This window comes from Leptinotarsa decemlineata, unplaced genomic scaffold (genome assembly GCF_025532065.1).
Source record: "Leptinotarsa decemlineata unplaced genomic scaffold, Ldec_3_MD MMD2_tig00001719_RagTag_RagTag, whole genome shotgun sequence".
Classification (NCBI taxonomy): Eukaryota; Metazoa; Arthropoda; class Insecta; order Coleoptera; family Chrysomelidae; genus Leptinotarsa; species Leptinotarsa decemlineata.
In genome coordinates this window covers 6,155,788-6,176,916 of record NW_027412569.1, presented here as the reverse complement: position 1 = coordinate 6,176,916, position 21,129 = coordinate 6,155,788, and the positions used below count along the sequence as shown (strand labels likewise).

Genomic DNA, 21,129 nt, shown 5'->3' with positions numbered 1-21,129 from the left:
GAAGTCCACAACGAATTGCGATTCTTCGACGTATTGGTGGAGAGGACCGATACTAAATGGGAAACATCTGTATATCGAAAATCCACTCACACAGGACAGAATCTGAACCAGGATTCCAACCACCATCAATCGACTACGAGAGGAATCATTGAGAGTAGCAGTCCGTGCTTTTGAGCTCTGTAATACAATGGAAAATTTCGAAAAGGAACTAGGCATCATCAAAAATGACCTTCAACGGAATAGTTACTCCAAATTGGGTCCAAGTATAACATCAGAACCTGCTTCAGATCTGTGAACTGGTATAGGAGAAAATTTAAGGGAGCCGCATATATGTTGTCCAACAACGCATTCAGCCAAGTTGGCGTAGAGGTACGCAATATATGGAAACCTGTAATCAAGCGGAACACGACCAACTTACGCCAAACGGTCAGCTCCCGCTAAAACCGATTGAGCGGGAAGAGGGACAAGGGGATAGGTGAAAGTACACGAATGACCTATACATAGTCAGATTTCGGAGGAATAAGTCCATTCATCACCCGAAGATGATTGTGAATAGGTACTAACAATCGAAACGTCGTGAAGTAACTTGACTTGGAATCTTTCAATTTCCATTACTTGTTAATAATTTTTTTAAGTCCGAACTAAAGAAATTAAAACTTGGCTCATTTGACTCATTCAAAGCTATTTAGGCTTTTCGATTTGAATCATTAGTTTAGTTGTTGTTGATTTTTGCATGAATACGCTGTAATTTGAATCCCGGACACAAAAAATTCCACGAATGTTAAACATCGACAAAGTTATTGAAAGATTATTTTTCAATATGTTGTAAATGATCTACTCTTCATTTGTTTGATTGTGACTACGAATAGTAGGAAAATTTCATTGAAAATGTTTCATAAATCAGTGAATTGGCATCTTTTGAATTATGTACAGGGTACCCAGTGGAAATGTGTCATATTTAGGTGAGGCTTTTTGAACATAAAACGCTTAAACGCTTTCCATGTTCGAATTCCGCCTGAAAAGAACATTAAATCGGTTCAAAAAGTATGCTGAATATAACATAAAGGAACATATCTATGGAACCATTCTCATTTGAAGAGTCTGTTATGAAACCATTCTCATTTGAAGAGTCTGTTAGGTTAAATAAAACACCTTGTGTATAAGGTAATAGAAAACTATTCATTAGTTGAGGCGGGGCTTCGATTTTCTCTTACTCGAAGGGGACAACTTCTCCAAAATGTCACCAATGAAGTTTTCAAATGAATTCAAAAATCTTTTAAAATAACCCAATTTTGATACGCCGCGCTTTTACTTATACAGTGCATTTTCTTAATGCCCCCCCTTTTATTTTTTGAACCGGTCAACTCCAAAAATTGAAATTTTGGATAATGAAATTAATGCATAAATACTTATTTTGAAGTGAAATTGACAAATGAAATTTTCAAGATGGCGACTGGGCGCCATCTGAGGAAAAAAAAAACAAATTGAAAGAGGGTCTTGTGACCCAATATTCTGAAGCTCCTGACGAATGTTTCACAACCCTAGAATATCTTCACCTACTACAAAATGGCGGAACATTTAACAATTTCCTGAAGACAAACACATTGATATCGATATTTCTAGAAATATTCTTTTTTATCTGCCATATGGCAATTCCAACAACCCGATAAGGTTTGTTAGGTTTTTTTTTTTGTTTATAAAAACGACAAAAAAGTCAGTACGACAATGAACATCATTGTTCAGTTAGAATATTCTCATTTAGTTTTCGGTTTTACTATCACGTCAAAAATCTCTAAAATGGTCAATGCTCGTCAATTGGAAGAAAAAATTCAAGCGATTTTCATTTACTTTGCGCCGCGTAACTTTCACGAGATCGAAATATTTTCAATGCACGTTTTCCGAATCGTCCTATCTGTAGAAAATATTTGAGGGAACTTGTATCCAAATTCACAACTACCGGTAGTGTACATAAAAAAAAGCCCCCAGATCATCTGTCCATTCCGGAAGAACAGCAAGTGCAAATAATTGGTGAGATGGTAGTAAATCCTGAACAGTCTACTTATTCCGTCGCGAATTTTGGTGAGGTGTCTCCTTCCACTGGGTGGAGACTTTTGAAGAGGAATAGGTATCATCTATAAAAAATTAAAATGGTACACCAATTAACTGAAGATGACCTTGATCTAAGAACATAATTTTGCGAAATCATGACGGAAACAATTGCAAGGCATCCTACCTATCTCCACAATATTTGTTTTAGTAACGAATGTACATTTTTTTACGGCAATGTTCACAGACAAAATTGCCGTTATTGGAGTGACACCAACCCTTGCGTTTTCCGGAAATCACATACCCAATATCCAAAAAAAAATCAACGTTTTTGGGCAGGATTATTGGGAAACCATATTGTAGGACCTCTATTTATTGATAAAAATTCAACAGGGGAACTGTATCTGAATATGCTGGAAACTACAGTTGACCTTTTTCATCACTGAAATCGTTGAAGTGAATCCTAATGAATTTGACATGGATATTGATATGGATATGTCAATGTATTCAGGCAATTTTCAAAAGTTCCTCCATTTTGTAGTAGTTGAAGATATTATATTCTAGGGTTTTGAAGCAATTGACAGTAGCTCCAAAAAGATGTGTCACAAGACCCCCTTTCCATTTAATTTTTTTTCCAGATGGCGTCCAGTCGCCATCTTGAAAGTTTCATCTGTCAATTTCACTTCAAAATAAAGTATTCATGCAATAATTTCATAATCCCAAATTTCAGTTTTTCAAGTTGACCCGTTCAAAAAAAAAGGGAAGGCACTGTATATTGGACAGTAAAAATCTCTAGTTTTATATGTTTCAATAGCGTCACTCGAACTTCAAATGGAACCTCGATAAGATGCACACTGTTGCTGGACATACACGGTTCGCAAGTCCGTACGATACTTTGGAAAATCACTGTAGGTATAATCAATTTAAATTCTCCTGCAAACAAACTCGTTCACATCGTTTCTTATCAGGGATTTTAACTGACGGTGATACAATGGAAATATTTTTGAGGCGTCACCTGTCACCCACCTTCAGTACTGTTTGATCCCGATTCTTGAATAAATCAAGGACTCTACATAAAATGAATTCCTGGAATCAGTTCGAGTTTGTTTTTGTGTCCGGGTTCATAATACTACTACTGTTGTTGCTAGGAAAGTATCTACAGGCGAAAAGGAGGAAGCTCAAAATGGAAATTCGCACAAGGATGAGCATGTCTCGTGAGTTGATAATCAAATTACGATACGTATAGGTTTTGATGTTTTCATGACATGCTTCACAACAACACAAATAACAAAGTGGAAACAACTATACCGACCTCATTATCAAAAATTATGTTTTTGGATTTCGATTTCTTTGTCGAATGGGCTATAATAGTATCCTGCGGAAATTTGCAACAGATATACTGAGTGATTGTCATACTAACTACGGATAATGAACATAAGCCTCAGTCAGAACCGTCCTGCGGTAGGAATGTTCTCAAATTTTTATTTTGTTTTGAATTATACTACTTTTCCTCTGTGCGGTTTTGAGTTATAACAATGATAATAATAATAAATCGTCTTTATTCATCTTTGGACACATATGTAAAGAGATAACAATAATAGGTATTCGACAAAGATAAAGTGGCGAAGTGTCACCCGTGGGTGTTTTTCAACTTAACCATGGAAATACAATATAAATTTACAATTTTCTCAATTATCTTAGCTATAATATCTACGATGAGTATGATTCTGTTACATTGTAGAATAATTTTGCTGTCTGAGATCTACCTTAAATTCATAAAGTGATTGACTGGTCATTATCTGTTCTGTAGATGCAGAGACATTTGTTAATCATATTGAGCTGATAATAGGGATTTCAACTTTTTTTTGAAGTTCATCAGAGTATATGTACTGTAATCATGTGGAAGTTGATTATAGAACTTACAGGCGTTGTACGTGAAAGATCGCTGAAAAATGGAGGTTTTATGTTTGTACATTGCCAGTAACCCCGAGTTACGAGTGTTATAATCACTCAGATTCCCTATTTTAATTAGTTTGTCATATAGATATATTGGTGTTCTATAATTCAGTACTTCATGAGTCATATTTAATAGATGAATAGATGTAATTTTCTCATATCTAACAATTTCTGTTTCCGCATTTCCCGATATTTATGACTTATGTGCTCATATTTGCCTATTCCGAAGGAAAGTTTAATACAAGAGTTCTGTATTTTTGAAGTATACTGCTGTCAACACTCAGAAGAACGGGTCCATAAATGTAGTCACAGTAGGCTAATTTCGTTAATAGGAGGGGTTCACATACACGAATTTTCAGAGCGGAACTCATGAATTGTCTACTTAGATAAAGTTGTTTGAGTGTATTATATGAACCTCGGAAAAGTTGATTGACATGTTTTGTGAACCTCAATTCATTTTATAACCAAAGTCCGAGATTTTTTGTTTCATTTTTTATGAGAATTTTTCCCCATCCAAAATGATGTCGATTGAGGTACTGGCTAGATTACGTTTGAGCTTCAGTCCGAAAAACAATGCACTGGACTTAATCGCGTTCGCCTTTAGATTATGTGCTGCAGATACATTTATTAAAGAATCCAAATCCGAATTTAAAGCAGCGTTAACATCGGGTTTCACTTCATTGAAAGATAAGTACAGCTGGGTATCGTCCGCGTAAAGGTGTATGCGGCAGAATTTGACGATTAAATGAAAATCTGAGATGTACAAAGAAAATAACAATGGGCCCAATATTGATCCTTGCGGAACGCCATGGCGTCGAAATCAAGTTACTTCAAACCTTTTTGTAATTTTTGTGTATTTATGTTGATACATAAATCTGCTGTTGAAGTATACATTGCAAGAATAACACTGTGATAAACACAATGTACACAGAATTTTTCATATCTGATGAACAACAACTCATTACTGTCAACCTTAAATCACGAACCTTAAATCACAGACAGATTATAACCAAAATTAAACTGTATTGTTTATCATTGATACGTACCACAAAATGTGATCCATATTTCACATGCTTCCTACTGGATTTAACAAAAACATGTTTCTTTTTTTACAGGGTGTTTCAAATTCGATCCTCACCATTGGGATCTCGGAAACTATGAAAGATGCGAAGATGGTTGAATTGGGGCAAAGTTGAGAAATTCCTGAAATTCCGAGAATATCCAGAAATATCTGAAACTTATTTTTCTCTTTCTCCTTGCTTCAGATTTGCTATCCGACGTTTCGTCTTCTGACCACTATCATCAACTTTATTTTTTCTTATAGGCGCTACATTCTTTCTAATTTGCATAGAGCCAGATTTCACTGTTTCAGTGATGTATCATAAGTTATCATTCTTTCTCGAAAAATGGGGGATATTCAAAAACAAAATTCTTATCATAATACGCTTCTGAATTTGACCTTCAATTTGTTACACTCAATGACATTTTGTTATTTTACAAGTCATCGAATTTTTGGCAAAACATGACTTTCACGAATGAAGAAAAAAAATATAATACAAATTTATTACAAATACGATAGAAACAGTGTTAGGACATCGAAAATGTATTTAAACTTGTATACCGAAAGACGACAACCACATCGAACTATGTTGAAGTTTGGTTCGTTTGAAAAGCCAATGAAAAAATACGGATACAGAATCAACAATCAAAATTTGATAAATGAGGTGTGTGTGTGAGGTGAATCAGACATTGTGTCCTTTTCACTTGAGTCTGCAGATCTTGGTGGTCACTTCACCGGTCCATTATTCCCTATCCATTTATCACCAAACCTTTCAGTCTGGTAATCAGATACTTGTCTTGTAGTATGTGGTGAAGCACCATCATGTTGAAACCAGATGTTGTTTTAGTTAGCCAAAGGTAGATCATCCAAATAGTCTTCAAAAATCGACATTAAAAACTGGTGATAGGTTTCTCCATTCAGAATTCCGTCAAATAAATGAAGACCCAAAATTCTATCCTTGTAAATTCCTACTCACACGTTAATAATAAATCGCACTTGAGGTCGAATTTCTCGGAACTGCCTAAGGTTGTGTATGCTCCAAATGTTTCGTTATTTCGGTTGAATATCCCACAATTCGTAAAAGTGCTTTCATCTGCCAAATTACATTCTCCAGGGAAACAGAAAAATCAGGTCTTCTTATTAGCCAATCACAAAATTGTAATCGCCTTTCGGGATCACCTGGATGCAATTTTTGAGATATGTGTATTTTGTAACATTTTTACATTGTAACATTTTTTAAGATGTCGCCAAACACTTGTATGACAAATATTCATTTGGGTGGAAATTTGACATGTATATTTCCTCGGGTTCATGTTTATCTGCGAATTTTAAATTTTTATTGAAAATACACAATGTTAACTTACCTCATACATACCTTATTTATCAAATTTTCTTTAGTTTCTTGGTCTATTCTGTCTCCGTATTTTTCCTCGGCTTTTCAAATGAACCACACTCGGTGAGATTTTAATCCAATAACTTGAATATAGTTCGATGTGGTTGTCTTCTTTCGTGATTTAAGTTTAAATAAATTTCTGATTTGAATAGAACTTGATTTTTTCTTATGGGCGCTACATCAGATTCTTTCTGTTTTGACTAAAACCAGATTTTATCTTTTCAATGATGTATCATAAGTTATCATTCTTTTTCGACAAATTGTAGATATTGAAAAAAAAATATTCTTATTGGATAGCAAATCTGAAAACACCTTTATATAGCAGGAGAAGTGGCAATGTGGAAGTGTAATTTATTTTCGAAACCTTCGAAAAATGAAGCCAGAAAAGAAAACATTTTCCGAAAATTTTGTTTTTCTCGGATATCTCCGGATATTCTGGGAATTTCAGAACTTTCTCAACGGCATATTGTTAGTCAGGAAAATGCACAACTTTGCCCCAATTCAACCATCTCCGTATCTCTCATAGTTTCCAAGATCCCAATGGTGAAGATAGAATTCGAAACACCCTGTATAGTATTCATTAATATGCATGAAATTTTTGGCAGGCCGTAGTCGAGGGTTACTTCCCAAACGTTTCGATTGCTACTATGGATCACATCTTCAGTGGTATATGTATTGACTTCGAATACACTTATTCGTCTTACTATCTTTTGGCGAAAAACTTTGGGAAGATTGCAATTTTCGATTTGAAAAAATATATACGTACATATTTTGATGTATAGATTACGGATACCAAAGAGAAAATGGGTGCTCTTCCTTATTTTCAGAGTAACAGCCCTCCGAGGTTTCAACAACTTTTCAGCCTTCTTTTTGCACAATAAACACTATATAAAAATGAAAGTATTTATTCATGAGCTTCACATCTCATTTCTTTCACCTTCTTTGATACTTTTCAGATTATTAGTCAACATTTTTTCAAAAAAAAAACTTGGTATAACACTGGATTAATTTTCTAGTGACATCCTTCCATTATAAGGTCATATACTAGTGACATTTTGGAAGCAGCGGTTGGTAACTGTCACCGACAACCATTCGAAATTCAAATGATTTGAAGTGAACGATTAATAAAAATTTCAAACACAATTTGAACGAAATCACAATGAAAGATATCAATAATTGGGACAAAGACACTTGATTTGAATTTGAAATGTTGATAGTAATCGATGCCAACTGTGACGTTAACCTCAAAAACGGAAAATAATAAAGTTTTCTGCAGAAAAAAAGTTGATTATTGGACTGAGAAGTATCAAAAAAGGTGAAATGAAATACCAAAAAAGGTGAAATGAAATATGAAGATGATGTAGTGAATGAACAATTGTGTTTCTCTATTGTTTGTATTTTGCAAAAAAAAACTGAACATTTTTTTTCAAAATTGAAGGGTGTCGACTGTCCAGAATGTCATTTTTTCCAGATGCTTGACTTTCTGGAAAATAATCCTTTTCCATTTTCAATACCCAAAAAAAAACTGAAAAAAAATGAAAGCCGCTATATTTCCTTCGACGTACGTCGAAAGGATGGAATATCCAAATATCATATTCGATAGTCTACATGAATACACATACAGAATGTTTTTTGTATTCATTTCCACATAGAAAAGTTTACGGCCCTAATGAAAATATGGGAATGGGATGGTCGATTTTGACCTTGAGGTTCTTGTTAAAAGTGTATCTTGAACATTAAATTCAATTAATTCTTGAAAATATGATATAAAAATCAGTTTTCTATTCATCTGAATGCCTAAATTACAAATCGAAAATTATTATTATATAATCGAGAACTGTATAAGTTGATAACTCTGCCATTATTGTTTACTCTCGAAACTGCCTATACCAAAACAAATCGATAAATCAATTACTTAGGCAATATTCAAAGTATATTGACATAATACTTCAAACTCCAAAAAAAAAAAATTGAATCAAAAGTCATGCATTCATAACCAGCGAAGATTCAACATTTTGAAACATATTTAAGTTATATTCTATTCATTCCTCTAAGATCTACGGAATAGTTTATATTCATCGTCAATGCTATATTTTATTAACCCAATATCATGTGATTTATGATATCTACATAAAGGCATATGTATATTTCAAACATGAACTTAAAATTAAGTATACTCGTAAATCGACTTGATTTGAGAAGTGCTTGCTCAGAATCAAAAGTACAAACATGTACTGCCATCTGTTGATAAAGCAGAGTAACTGATATCCGAATCTCTCATTTCTGATTTATCTAGTTCCCTGTAATTAGAGATAAAAACAAGTTGGTTATATTCTTCGGTAGATGGCGTATCATGCTAGAAACAAATATTGAACTCATCAACTGAGTTATTTATGGAAATGATTAGATTACATAGCATCATTCGTAAAATTATAAAAAATTGTTAGTTTGAGGTTCTAATTTCAAAACAGTCAATGAGGTTTTCAGGCCCCAAATCATACAATTGGTAAAAAACTCAAGTCAAAATCATTATGAAATCCACGTATGTAGACCTAAAATCTTCCTTGCACACATCATCGTGTACAACTTTATATTTGAAATGTAATTCCATGTTTCTGAAAGGCGTATCACTATTCTATCAACGCAATTGTGCCAAAACACATTGTAATATCTCTGTTTTTTCGATAAAACTAACCGTCGTGTAATAACCTGGTTTGTAATCTTTTAATTTTTAATTTTCATTTGTTGTTAATAATTTTTAATTTTCATCTCGTGTTGATAGTTTAATTCTTTGGTTATTGCTTATATTTTATTTCATTGTAATTTCAGCTTTTCTGCTTGATATAGTTGTTATTTTCAGCTAATCTCTTTTTTAATTCTTTACAGATTCTTTCAGGCATTTTAAATCAATTTATATCATATTAGACAATGGAAGTCAGAACTAATGAAATGCACTCTCCATAAGTGACGAATGGTTCCTCCTCAGCGAATCAAATTCTTCAAAATTTTGCTTTTGTGACTTATTTATAGTTCAAATCATTCGAATATATATGAAGAGTTCTCGAAAACATTCTATTTATAGGAAACAAAGTTTATATTTCACTCGTCTCAAAACCTTTTGTAAACCCGCATACCATTGTTAATTCTTATCTTATCTTTATATTTGCCACCTTCTTTGACAACTCAAATTGTTGAACTTAGACGTCGTTCAGTGAGTATTCTAATTTTTGTTGAAAGTGAGACTATCTACTTTTTTGGAAAACTTGCGACACGATGCTTGATTACGAAACGCATGACCTGGTCGGATTTTTAATTTTCACATTTTCTGCGATTTTTTTGCTTTTTCTTGTGAAGAAGTATATACAACTCAAACAAAGGCAGTTACAGCGGCAACTGAGTGAGCCTGAAGACGAAGGTAAGATCTCAAAATCATGCACTGAAATGAATAATCGATACAAAGAAGTGGAATTATAGAACGGGAAATGTATTTTCGAATGAAATTCAGATTCACACATAATTAAATCAGTTACATCAAGAACATGTTGAAATTATATCCGAAAACCAACATGGTTTCCGAGAGACTGGAAGGCACAATGTGGGCATATTATTACCAAGCTTCACTCAATGAGTAACTTAGTCAGGAACATACGTAATCTTTTAACCAGAAAACAGTTAATAGAATAGAATATTTATTTACCAATATTTGATACAATAGTGTATATTTGGCACGCCACTTAAATATCACACACAAATAAATATCACAAATGTCACAAATAAATGTAGAGTCATGTAACAAAATGAATAAAAACTGAATCATCACATTTACACACATGAACATATTTACAAATATGATTGTATAATATAACTTATACTTTGTTTGAAGGTGATTGACAATGTTTCGTGATGAATTTCACTAGTTCTTACTTCCATTGTCTACTATATAAAATGATTTGAAATCCCTGAAACAAGTAAAAAAGAATAATTAAAAAAGAATAGTTGAAAATAACAATTATATTAAGCAACAATAAACCTGAAATGAAATGATAGTGAAATAACCTACAAGTAAAAATATAATAATTGAATAAATAAAATTAAAGGAATGCAAAAAAGAAAATAATAAAAATAAAGTGTAGAGATTCCAAGTCACGTTAGTTCACGACGTTTCGATTGTTGGTATCTACAATCGTCTTCGGGTGATGACTGGACTGATTCCTCCGAGAGATGACTATTTTATAGGTCGTTGAAATACTTTCACTTTCTCTACTTTCCATTTTCCGCTTCACTGATTCCGTGAGGGATGACCGTTTTGGCGGGAGTTGGTCATTTTTCGTTTGATGATGGGCTTCCATATGTTTCGTATATCTACGCTGGCCTGGCTGAATACGTTGTTGGACAACATGTATGAGGCTTCCTTAAATTTTCTCCTGAACCAATGTTCCTCTCTGTGCAAGATCTCAGCTTGGGACCACTCGATGTTGTGTTGATGGGTCCAAACATGGTCTGCTATTCCTGATTTGCTGGTTTCTCCTCGCTGTGTATGCTTCTTGTGCTCGGCAATGCGAACATTCAATTGGCTCTTAGTTTCACCAATATAGGATTTTCCGCACTCACAGGGTATCCGGTAAATGCAATTCTTGGAATCGCAGTTCGCGTTTGGGGGCCTGGTTTTTGTGAGGCTGCTACGGATAGTGTTACCGGATCTGAAACAGGTTCTAATGTTGTACTTGGAACCAATTCTTCTTATCCTCTCCGATAATCCTCTGATGTAGGGAAGTGCAAGCACTGGTTGTGACGGCTTCTCTTCCTTGCGAGGCTCCTGCTGTCTTTTAGCCAAAGTCTTTTCTACCATCGCTTTGGAGTATCCATTACGCTGAATATCATTTTTGATGATGTCTAGTTCCTTCTCGAGACCTTCCTTTGTATAACAGAGCCCAAAAGCACGGTCTAATAGAGTCTTGATGATTCCTCTTTTTGTTGATCGATGGTGGATTCGTGGTTCATAACTTATACTTGTCAATTTCACAAAAAAACAGGTGTATATGAGACAAAACAAAATATTTGTCAGGTGTATATGGGATAAAACAAAATACTTACACTACACAAAAAGTTTACACAATGAGGAAATAATTTAGATTCCTCATTCCTCCTATTTTCCCTTTGACAGGTCATTTAATTCTATTTATAAACTCATCTATACTATAAAAAGCATTCAGCATCAAATATTTTTTTATTTCATTTTTAAATGAAGATAACGTCATTTCTTTCATAGGCTTAGGAACACAGTTATACAAAATAATACAGTTATAGTATAGAGAGTTTTTGAATGCAGCTGTTTTATGCCCAGGTATCGACAATAATTTTTTATGTCGTGTATCGTACATGTGCCTTTCCGCAGAGGTATTGAAAGAGAGTATATTAGTTTTCGCGTACACCAGACATTTATAGATGTAAATGCTAGGTACCGTTAAAATATTATTATTTATAAAAGTTTCTTTACAGCTATCTAAGCGATTTATATTGAAGATCAGTCTCGGTAATCTTTTCTGAGCAACAAAGACGCGCTGTAAATGACTCGATCGTCCCCAGTCTGTATTCCGCTCATATAGACTCTCAACTTAGATATGGCATTTTATTGTGGGGTATGTCAACTAGGTGTGCCGAGGTGTTTATAGCACAAAAAAAGATTGTTCGCTGCATGGCAGGGGTGTCTAGCTCTCATTCATGTAGACAATTGTTTCCAAACTTACGTATATTGACAACACCATGTGTTTATATATATGGAACATGTACGTATGTTTTCCGAAACAAAAATAAATTCACACTGCACAATTATCATACGAGAAAGGAAAAAGATATACATTTTCAGACGGTCCGTTTAAAGCTGAGTAATTAATCTCCAAATAGCATGGGCGCTATAATATAATTCAGTAACCTTCCACCTCAAATAAATGGAAAGGAAAGTTTACATGTTTTTAAAAAATTATTGAAACAGTTTTTGTTGGAAAAATGTTACTATTCAGTTGCTGACTATCTCAATGAATGAATGTATGTAATCCTTTTAAATTGTTGAATTCTTTAAGTAGGTGAATGTATTATATATTTTTATATATTTTTCATATACTTTCATTGGTGTAGTGCTATGACAACTTTCAATGCAATTTTTAGGATTGTCAGTTAAGAAAGAATAAAGGAGTAAAACATGTGACACATACGTGGACTGTTCAAAAAGAAGGTGAATGTTCAAATTTGGCGGGCTACGTACATTCGATTAGTGATTTTTTAATTTATTCATGTTGGTATACTCGTTTCAAACATATGTTCACCGTTTCAGCTGCTTAGCATATTAAGTTTGTTGGTGAGAGGCATACAAAACATGGAGTTGGGTGCTCCCACTTGAAATGTTGACAGTGGCATACGGTGATTGTACTCTGAGTTAGAAAATGTTCACAAGTGGCACAAGCTTTTCACAGAAGGTCGAGAAGATGTAAATGATGTAATTGTGAATGTCGGCGCATCGTTTGACTCATACGGAACCAAAGTTCAATTGTCTCAATGGAAAGGCCCAGGAAGCACGCCAAGTTCAATCAAATATAAAGGGTTTGCTGACTGTTTTCTTGAAATACCGTGGTTGCATCAGGAGCTCTAGCCACATGGTCGTATAGTCGAAAAAGAATCATATCTTGAAGTTGCGCGCTGCTTGTGGTAAGCAATGCATCCAGTATTGTGGAACAACAATACATGGCTTTTGCATCATGATAATGCACCTTCTGACTCGTCATTGCTTATTCGTGATTTTTTGGTCATGCTTCAGCTTCCGTCGCCATCTGCGACTTTTTCCTATTCTCAAGTTCGAAAAGACCCATGGAAGGCATACTGAAAAGTGCATATCAGAACTGTTTCGAGGATAGTAAAAAACGCTGTCATAAGTTTATTATATCTGAAGGGGATTTTTTTGGAGGAGACGAAATATAAATTGATGAGTAAATGGATATATTTTGAGAAAAATGAAACTTTTTTAACAGAAAACGTATATCATTCGACATTCGTGAGAATATAAGACATCTGCTATTAAGAAATGTATAGAAATGTTTTTACTGAATTCAAATCAGATAGGTAGAATACCTTTTCTGAGTCTGTTAGTTTGAATATCAATAAATATACAGGCCGTTTTTTATCTGTTCTCATTATTGCCATTCCATTATGCCATCTCGCAGACGGTAAGACCTACAAGGTCGGTTAAATTGAACAACAATTTTTTATTTTGGGAAATAGAACAACTTTTTTTCAGGTCTAGTGATTGTTTTTGAAATTTTCGCCATAAACTAGAATTGTCTATTTTGTTTTTTGGTTTTAACGCCTCCATCTCGAATGATGTAAAAAAAAGAAGAGGATCTCTCAATACTAATAATAAAAATAATAATAATAATGTTTATTCCATAAGATTGAATACATATAAATAAGAAGAAATGCAGAAATAAACATGACAAGTCACTGAAGCTCATAGAGCTTTTGTATTACAGAAAAAACTGAAACAATAAACTAAGATAAGACGTTTTGTGTGTGATGTCATTTGAAATGGAAAAATAAATAAAGACATCATGAACATGCATCAGTGATCAAATAATATCACAAACTAAACTATCGGTCATAAGATTAATCATTCATACAACATATACATAGTATAATTGAAAGTCATATGTCTTATATTTCATTCAATGTTCTGTTCTTAATATGGTCCCTGATGACTGCACTTTTGTAGAGTTGTTCTCTATTCTATAACATAAGTCCTTGTTCAGAAAAATTGCAACAGTACAGAATATGGTGAACAATATGGTGAATTAAAACATATGAATAAAAGTTCAAATATACGTATAAAGCTGGTGTAGATCATGAATTGTGAAATTATTTCCATTTATACTTATAAATATTTTCATTCTTTTTTGTGAGAACATGTGCTTTTTCTTTCTGTATCACTACTTATTTTTTTTCGTTCCAATATTTCATTTATATTGTTATATTAGTTAGTCCTTAATTCAGTTCTTTTTTAAATATGTTATCACTTGTGATAGACTTTATTTCAAGTGGAACTTCTGCATAGGGCACAAGTTTGTGAGAACTTTTTGACTTCGAGATGTGCTTACTTTAAGAATTTAAGAATCCTTGAGATTTTTTGCTTGAATCTGGTATTGTGCAAGTGATCCACAGACAATAACTCTGTTTCATATGTTCCATGATACACTTAAAAAATATAAATGTCTACATGTAAAAAATTTAGATTCTGTGAAAAGTGTTTCAGACGGATATGTATAATCTCTATTGAAAATAATGTTAATGAGAAATTTCTAGTGACATTTATACTGGGATGATTATCAGTAATACCTCCCCACACAATTATTCCATAGTTGATATAGGACTGTACTAGACTGAAATATAATGTTCGTAGCTGTGCTATATCAAAAATCTTTTTGAAAAACATGAATTTGTTCAGTAGAAACCTTATTGCCGGTACTGACGATGCCCAATAGGCTGAAACAGCTGTATACCGGTGGGTTTTAAATTGAAATTAATATGAGAATGATCAAGGAGTACTTATCTTTTCATTTTATATATATATATATATATATATATATATATATATATATATATATATATATATATATATATATATATATATATATATATATATTACAATGTAGGTTTTCAGGGATGGTAGATTATGATGTGTTGTTCTTCCGGGTGTTCATCCGTTGTGTACTATTCGATAGTCGACGTCGACGATGATGGCGAAACGTCGACTATCGAATAGTACACAACGGATGAACACAGTGTATTCAAAACTTGATGAAAAAAAAATAGAGGTCCATATTTGAAAAAACAGAACTGATGATGAAATATAATGAACGAAATATCGCTTCGCAAATTGGTTTATATCATATTATAACAAACACGAGTATGAAACAGTATTGAAAGTCCCTGTGCCTTTTGTATGTCATTGAAAATAGAGGAGGTGAAGTCAAACACAATCACTGAAAACATATTTTCAGTTCCCCGAAATAGAAAGCTTTTGTATAATTTTGTCGACCTTGTAGATCTTATCGTTTCCGACACAGTAATAGTAGTGTATCAAAGTATAGTGTTTTTCTGTTCAACTGATGAAAATAACATATATATTCAATTAATTCCTACTGCTATCTATACCACAATACTCAGCCATTATCGATAATTCATAAATTGAATTGAAAAATTAATGATATGACATGAAAATTTACAGCCTTGTTCTCGCAAATTTAGATAGGATAGAAAGTGAAAAAGATGTTAATTAGTTTTGTCAGTAATATACATACTACATATAGACAAAACAATTTTTATCCGCTTCAGAGGGTTTTGCTGGTCTCAATGTACTTAATCAGGTGATTTTTACAACTATTTCAACCATCTTACTCCCTATAGGTACTAGTTTTCACTTCAGATCATCATAATTTCTTAAGAATGAGGACAATTTCTCCACCTACTGTACCAACATGATGTTCACTACACGAGTTCGTCGATGTTAATAAGCGCTCCACCCACTTTTTCGGCAGAACTACTGCGCATTCAATTTTCAGAGGCTCAAGGCAACTATCGTATTTATATGTCAAAGACTAATAGCTTTCCAATTACCATATTATGTTCATTATTTCAGTAAGCTACTCCTAAAAGATATACATATATGTCGTCGCGGACTTTTTGCATATCTATAAAAGAAGAACAATCCATATTGAATTGTTCGAAGTAATGTCGAAGTAATTCCTCTTCAGTTACTCTGACGATTGATGAAAACTTCATTTTTGAGACAGACGCAGCGGTGGACTTCACTTTTTGCTTTATAATTTATAGTTGAAGAAAAATCTGTTTTACCGTTAACCAGCTGTCGCTCCTCTTCGAACGCCAACCCTCAGAAGTCGTAACTACGAGTTAATGAGGTCTTACCTTTTAACGTGCGATTTCCAGCACGCAGCTGCAGTAATCAAAATTTTATTGAAATCAAATCGAATTTTTTGATCTTTTGGAAATATTCATGCAATAACGGACTAGTGAGACTAGTGAGACACGGACGTTTTTATGCGAAACGGATATTGATAGATGATGTTTTTGGCATGACTTTCAGGCATGCAGATCTACTAAATACCGTTAGTAAATGAATAACTTTCATATTAATCTCACTATAACTACCAAAAAGTAATCGACTTTTCCATTCGATTTCAACGAATCGTTATTACACTGTCAAACGGACAAAACTACAATAAAACAGCAACTGTATTGACTGCGACGAAACAAAAGCTTGAGTTGTCAAAATGAGAAACATTTTGAAGACTTTGTGTCGCGAGCGACTGTTTTTGTCAACAACGAAATGTTCCGTCGGCAGGCAGAAAGATCAAAAGGTTTCGGTGTTTTGTCTGTGTTTTTGTGAACCGAGTTCGTTATTTTGGAACTGTCGGCGACAGCAACAAGCTTCTATTCAGTTCAGTATTTTGTTTTCTTGTGTGACTTCATGTGACATCATTACTTTAATTTAAGTGTTAATCTGCGGTGGATATGAAATTCGATTATCTCAATTATCTATTCTATCCTATGTCGTCATTTATCAAATTTCTATAATTTCATCCATTCCATAATCTCTTCGACTTCTCAAGAATGATTTTATCCAGTATTTTCTTTTTTTGCCTCCCGCTCAAAAGTTTCGATTATAAAAAAAACGCAAACAATTATAAAAACATCGGTCTGTTTGGTGGAATTCCAGACTCGGGTTTGTTGCCGAAACCAAAACAAGTTATCTGTTTCTGTTTTCGAAAACAAGACTAGTAGTAAGTGCGTTCCTTCGGTGGAAACCCGTCTTCAAGTGGAATTCGAGTTTCGAGCTTGTTTTCGAAACAAACAAGTTTTTTGTTTCTATTTTCGAAAACGAAACTAGTAGCAAGCGAGTTGGTTTGGTGAAAATCCGTCCATAAACATTTTTGTTCTCGTTGACGGAACGAAATCGATACATTTATTTTTATTGGCATTCTAAAATCATATTCAATAAAAAAGTCATTCATAAATCATCAATTAGTAATTTTATCTTATCAGCAGCTAAGGCGGATTTAACCCAAATGGGAACAACAATTTCCACACAGTTTCGTACTTCCCAGTTTAGTTTTATTCCAAAATTATGGCGGGTTCCTTCCTGATTCCTCTGAGCGGGGTTGTAGCAGTTTTAGTTTTCCTGGGGGTGTTAATTCGTATGGCGTTCAAACCTAAGATAGTTCCACAGCCAGTTGCAACCAGTTTGGAATGTAAGAATTATCTGAAAATTGTATTTTTTATCTCTTTTATATCCAGAAATGTAAAGTTCAACACTCCCTTATCGGGATATTCGAAGGAAATTTCTACTACGCAACATACAAATGACTAAATCGACACGAAAAACATTCTAATCAGAGCATTACCATTTTCCCAAAATAAAACTCAAGCAAATGATCATAGAACCGCGCCCTTTGAATGTAATCATTCGGATGTCATTATATTATCTTTTTGGTAATGAATACTACATGTAAGTTCTGCATCAATATTACATATTATGTGAAATTGAAGTTGTTTTTGGTTTATGATAATTCATAGATAATATCAATTAGCTTGTGATTGTTCAACATGCCTTTTTTAATTTTTATTGTGAACCTTCTCATAACGCATAGTTTTCTCAACGAACAAGTAAGAGAAGCAAATCTGCGAATTCATTGCAAATGATCCAAGTGAATCATTCACATGAAATCACAATGAATAAAATGAAATGAACAAAAGGAAATAATAAAATTGTCAGAAGAAAGTTTGCACCAACTTCATACATTGAACTCATCGAAAAAAAATAGGATCTTTCCTATAAAGAAACTTCATTGGAGAATCCCTTGTTAAGATACAGCCCCTTAAAGGAGGTACATAAAATTTGTTTAACAATTTTTTCACAAACACTGAAAAAGTTACAATATTGAAATCAACCTGACGTTTTGTACTACCAAAAAGACACTTAGCCAGTAATTTATTTGGTTTACCCCATGGTTGTAAAGGGTGGAAAACGCAACCCCTAAAATTCATTTCCAATGTAACTTTTTGTCTTATTATCTGTTCACCATTTAAAAATGTATTTCTGATAGCTCGTTTCATTCTAAACAAAATATGTCTATTGGGTTTTTTGCCCAAAATAAACCAGTTCGCAGCAAAAAATTAATTTACGAACAACTACAGAGATACATCGTCATAAATGCGAACTGGATTTATTGTTATTTTGTAGTTAGTACCTGCATTGAACGATTAAAGGGTAACGAACAAAACTAATTTATTAATAACAAAACACACAACATGTAGAAATCATGGTAAATGTTCAATATGTCTACCTTCAGACATTACGCATGCGTTTAGACGTCGGCGCATTGAGCCATGTATTCACTCAAATATTCCTGGAGTCTCTCTGATTACCCTGCACGCATCAATGATGCGGTTTCTCAAGTCCTCTACATCGCTAACAGGAGTACAATAAACAAAATGCTGTAAATGCCCCCAAATAGAAAAATCGAGAGGATTGAGATACGGGGATCGAGCGGGCCAGTTCTGTGGTCCTCCTAGACTTTTCCACCGATTTGCATATGTTTCAGTTAAATGCTGACATGCTCCTTGACTAAAATGGGCTGGAGCCCCATCATGCATGAAGACGCCTAAAGGAACTTCCTTCTTCTGAAAATCGAATGTATGCCTCACCATTCAATCGAGGAGGTGGAAAATGAGGCCCAATTAAATCATCCCCAATATCTCCGAGCCACACGTTAAGAGAAAACTGTTCTTGATGGTTAGTTTCGACAATAGCGTGAGGGTTTTCATCAGCCCATATGCGGTCATTATGAAAATTAATAATCTTGTCCCGAGAAAAACTACATTTGTCTGTGAATTCTATCGTCTTCAGAAAGTCACAATTTCTTCTAATCATTTCCAGCATTCAATTGCAAAATTCAGTTCGGTTCGGAAAGTCTCGCGGTAACAGTGCCTGTACTTGTTGCAGATTGTAAGGGTATAAGGGTTGTTCCTTTAAAATTCGAGATACCGTCATATGATCAACATTTAGCTGGAAAGCAATCTTTCTAGTACTGGTAGTAGGTTGTTCTTCAATCAAATTAAGTACTGCTTCCTCAAGCTGTGGTGTTCGTACTTCTCGATGGCGACCACAATCCTGCGTTCTTTTATCGAATGAACCATATTCTCGTAATCGTTGATGAAGTCGAGCAAATATTCTATGTGAAGGATGCTGCCGTTGAGGATACATTTCAGCATATCTTTTAGGAGCTTCTAACCCATTTCCCTGCGACAGACCGTTAACGTAATGCAAAGCCATTTCCTCATTTGTGTATGCCATTTTAATAACAAGTGAATTATCAAAGTAACAAATTGAGAACAGAACAATAACACACAATTAGTATTAATTAAATTTCGAAAATTCACAAAATGACAGCGTCATACCTATTTAATTGTCATTATCGCTAATAGCGACCTACTAGATAGATTAGTTTCGTATTTTCGCATTTATGACGATGTATCTCTGTAGTTGTTCGTAAAATAATTTTTTGCTGCGAACTGGTTTATTTTTGGCAAAAAACCCAATATTGTTTTGAATGAAACAGGCTATCGGAAATAAACTGTTAAATGATAAACAAATAATAAGACGAAAAGTTACATTGGAAATAAATTTTAGTGGTTGCGTTTTCCACCCCTTACAACCATGGGGTAAACCAAATAAATTTCTGGCTAAGTGTCTTTTTGGTAGTACAAAACGTCAGGTTAATTTCAATATTGTAACTTTTTCAGTGCTTGTGAAAAAATTGTTATACAAATTTTATGTACCCCCTTTAAGGGGCTGTATCTCAACAAGGGATGCTCTAATGAAATTTCTTTATATGAAAGATCCTATCTTTTTGTCGATGAGAAATCACCTCTCCAAATGTTTTACCTGTACCCTGTATTTTGCATGGAATAGAAATATTTCGATTATGTATCTAAGGTCTTTCATTGAGCGCTTAATTTTTAAATTCAAATTTACAGCACATATGCACAAAGTCATCTTTTGGTGGCTGATGATCTCTTTCAAGATAGTGAAATACTCGCAGTACAATTTGTTTTTCTCTTACTGACCGAGACTCCGACCGTTTTACCTTTTTCGACGTGGAAGGACCGACCGTGTCTCCCATTTTTTGAGTAGTTTGAGAACGGTGTAGAAATATAATTATGTAACGCTTAAACACTTATTAGCACTATTATTTTCACCAATTGTTATCACAACACGTCGATTGCTGACTAACTTAACTGTAAAACGTACAATTCACGCTGTATAATTCACAAACCAATGATACGCTCATGGCTGCAAGTACATTAGTGAGGACTGCAACGATGAGATGGAAGTTACGGTAAAGTGACAAAGACAGAAATATCGTTGCGTACAGCGTTGCCACTAGTTGTAATAAATATCTAACGCTATACAGAAAATAATGAATTTTAACTGATCAGTAATCAGGAAATGTATAAGTATTACTCATTACAAGCTCATTACTGATTTTTGTCATAAATAATACCTTTCAATCGTACTAGTATTGTGTATTATCTATAATTTGCCACAACT

General features: G+C 33.9%; 2 protein-coding genes across 6 annotated transcripts in view; one reads left to right on the top strand and one right to left on the bottom strand.

Moving 5' to 3' along the window:
- LOC141482701 (uncharacterized) overlaps window positions 1-21,129 on the top strand; it is a 67,607-nt gene that overhangs the window by 11,138 nt on the left and 35,340 nt on the right. The window contains exon 1 of one of the 5 annotated variants that reach the window (XM_074176383.1): window positions 3,084-3,260. The exons of 2 other annotated variants lie outside the window; for them this stretch is intronic. In XM_074176383.1, the coding sequence (XP_074032484.1) occupies window positions 3,125-3,260 (136 nt within the window). In that variant the 5' untranslated portion in view covers window positions 3,084-3,124. Of the gene's footprint in view, window positions 1-3,083; window positions 3,261-9,650; window positions 9,871-17,620; window positions 17,768-21,129 lie in introns of those variants that run through there. 2 more of the 5 variants (XM_074176382.1, XM_074176385.1) reach the window with 2 other exon arrangements.
- LOC111518013 (integrin alpha-PS4) overlaps window positions 1-21,129 on the bottom strand; it is a 99,612-nt gene that overhangs the window by 56,786 nt on the left and 21,697 nt on the right. The gene's annotated exons all lie outside the window — the stretch shown is intronic.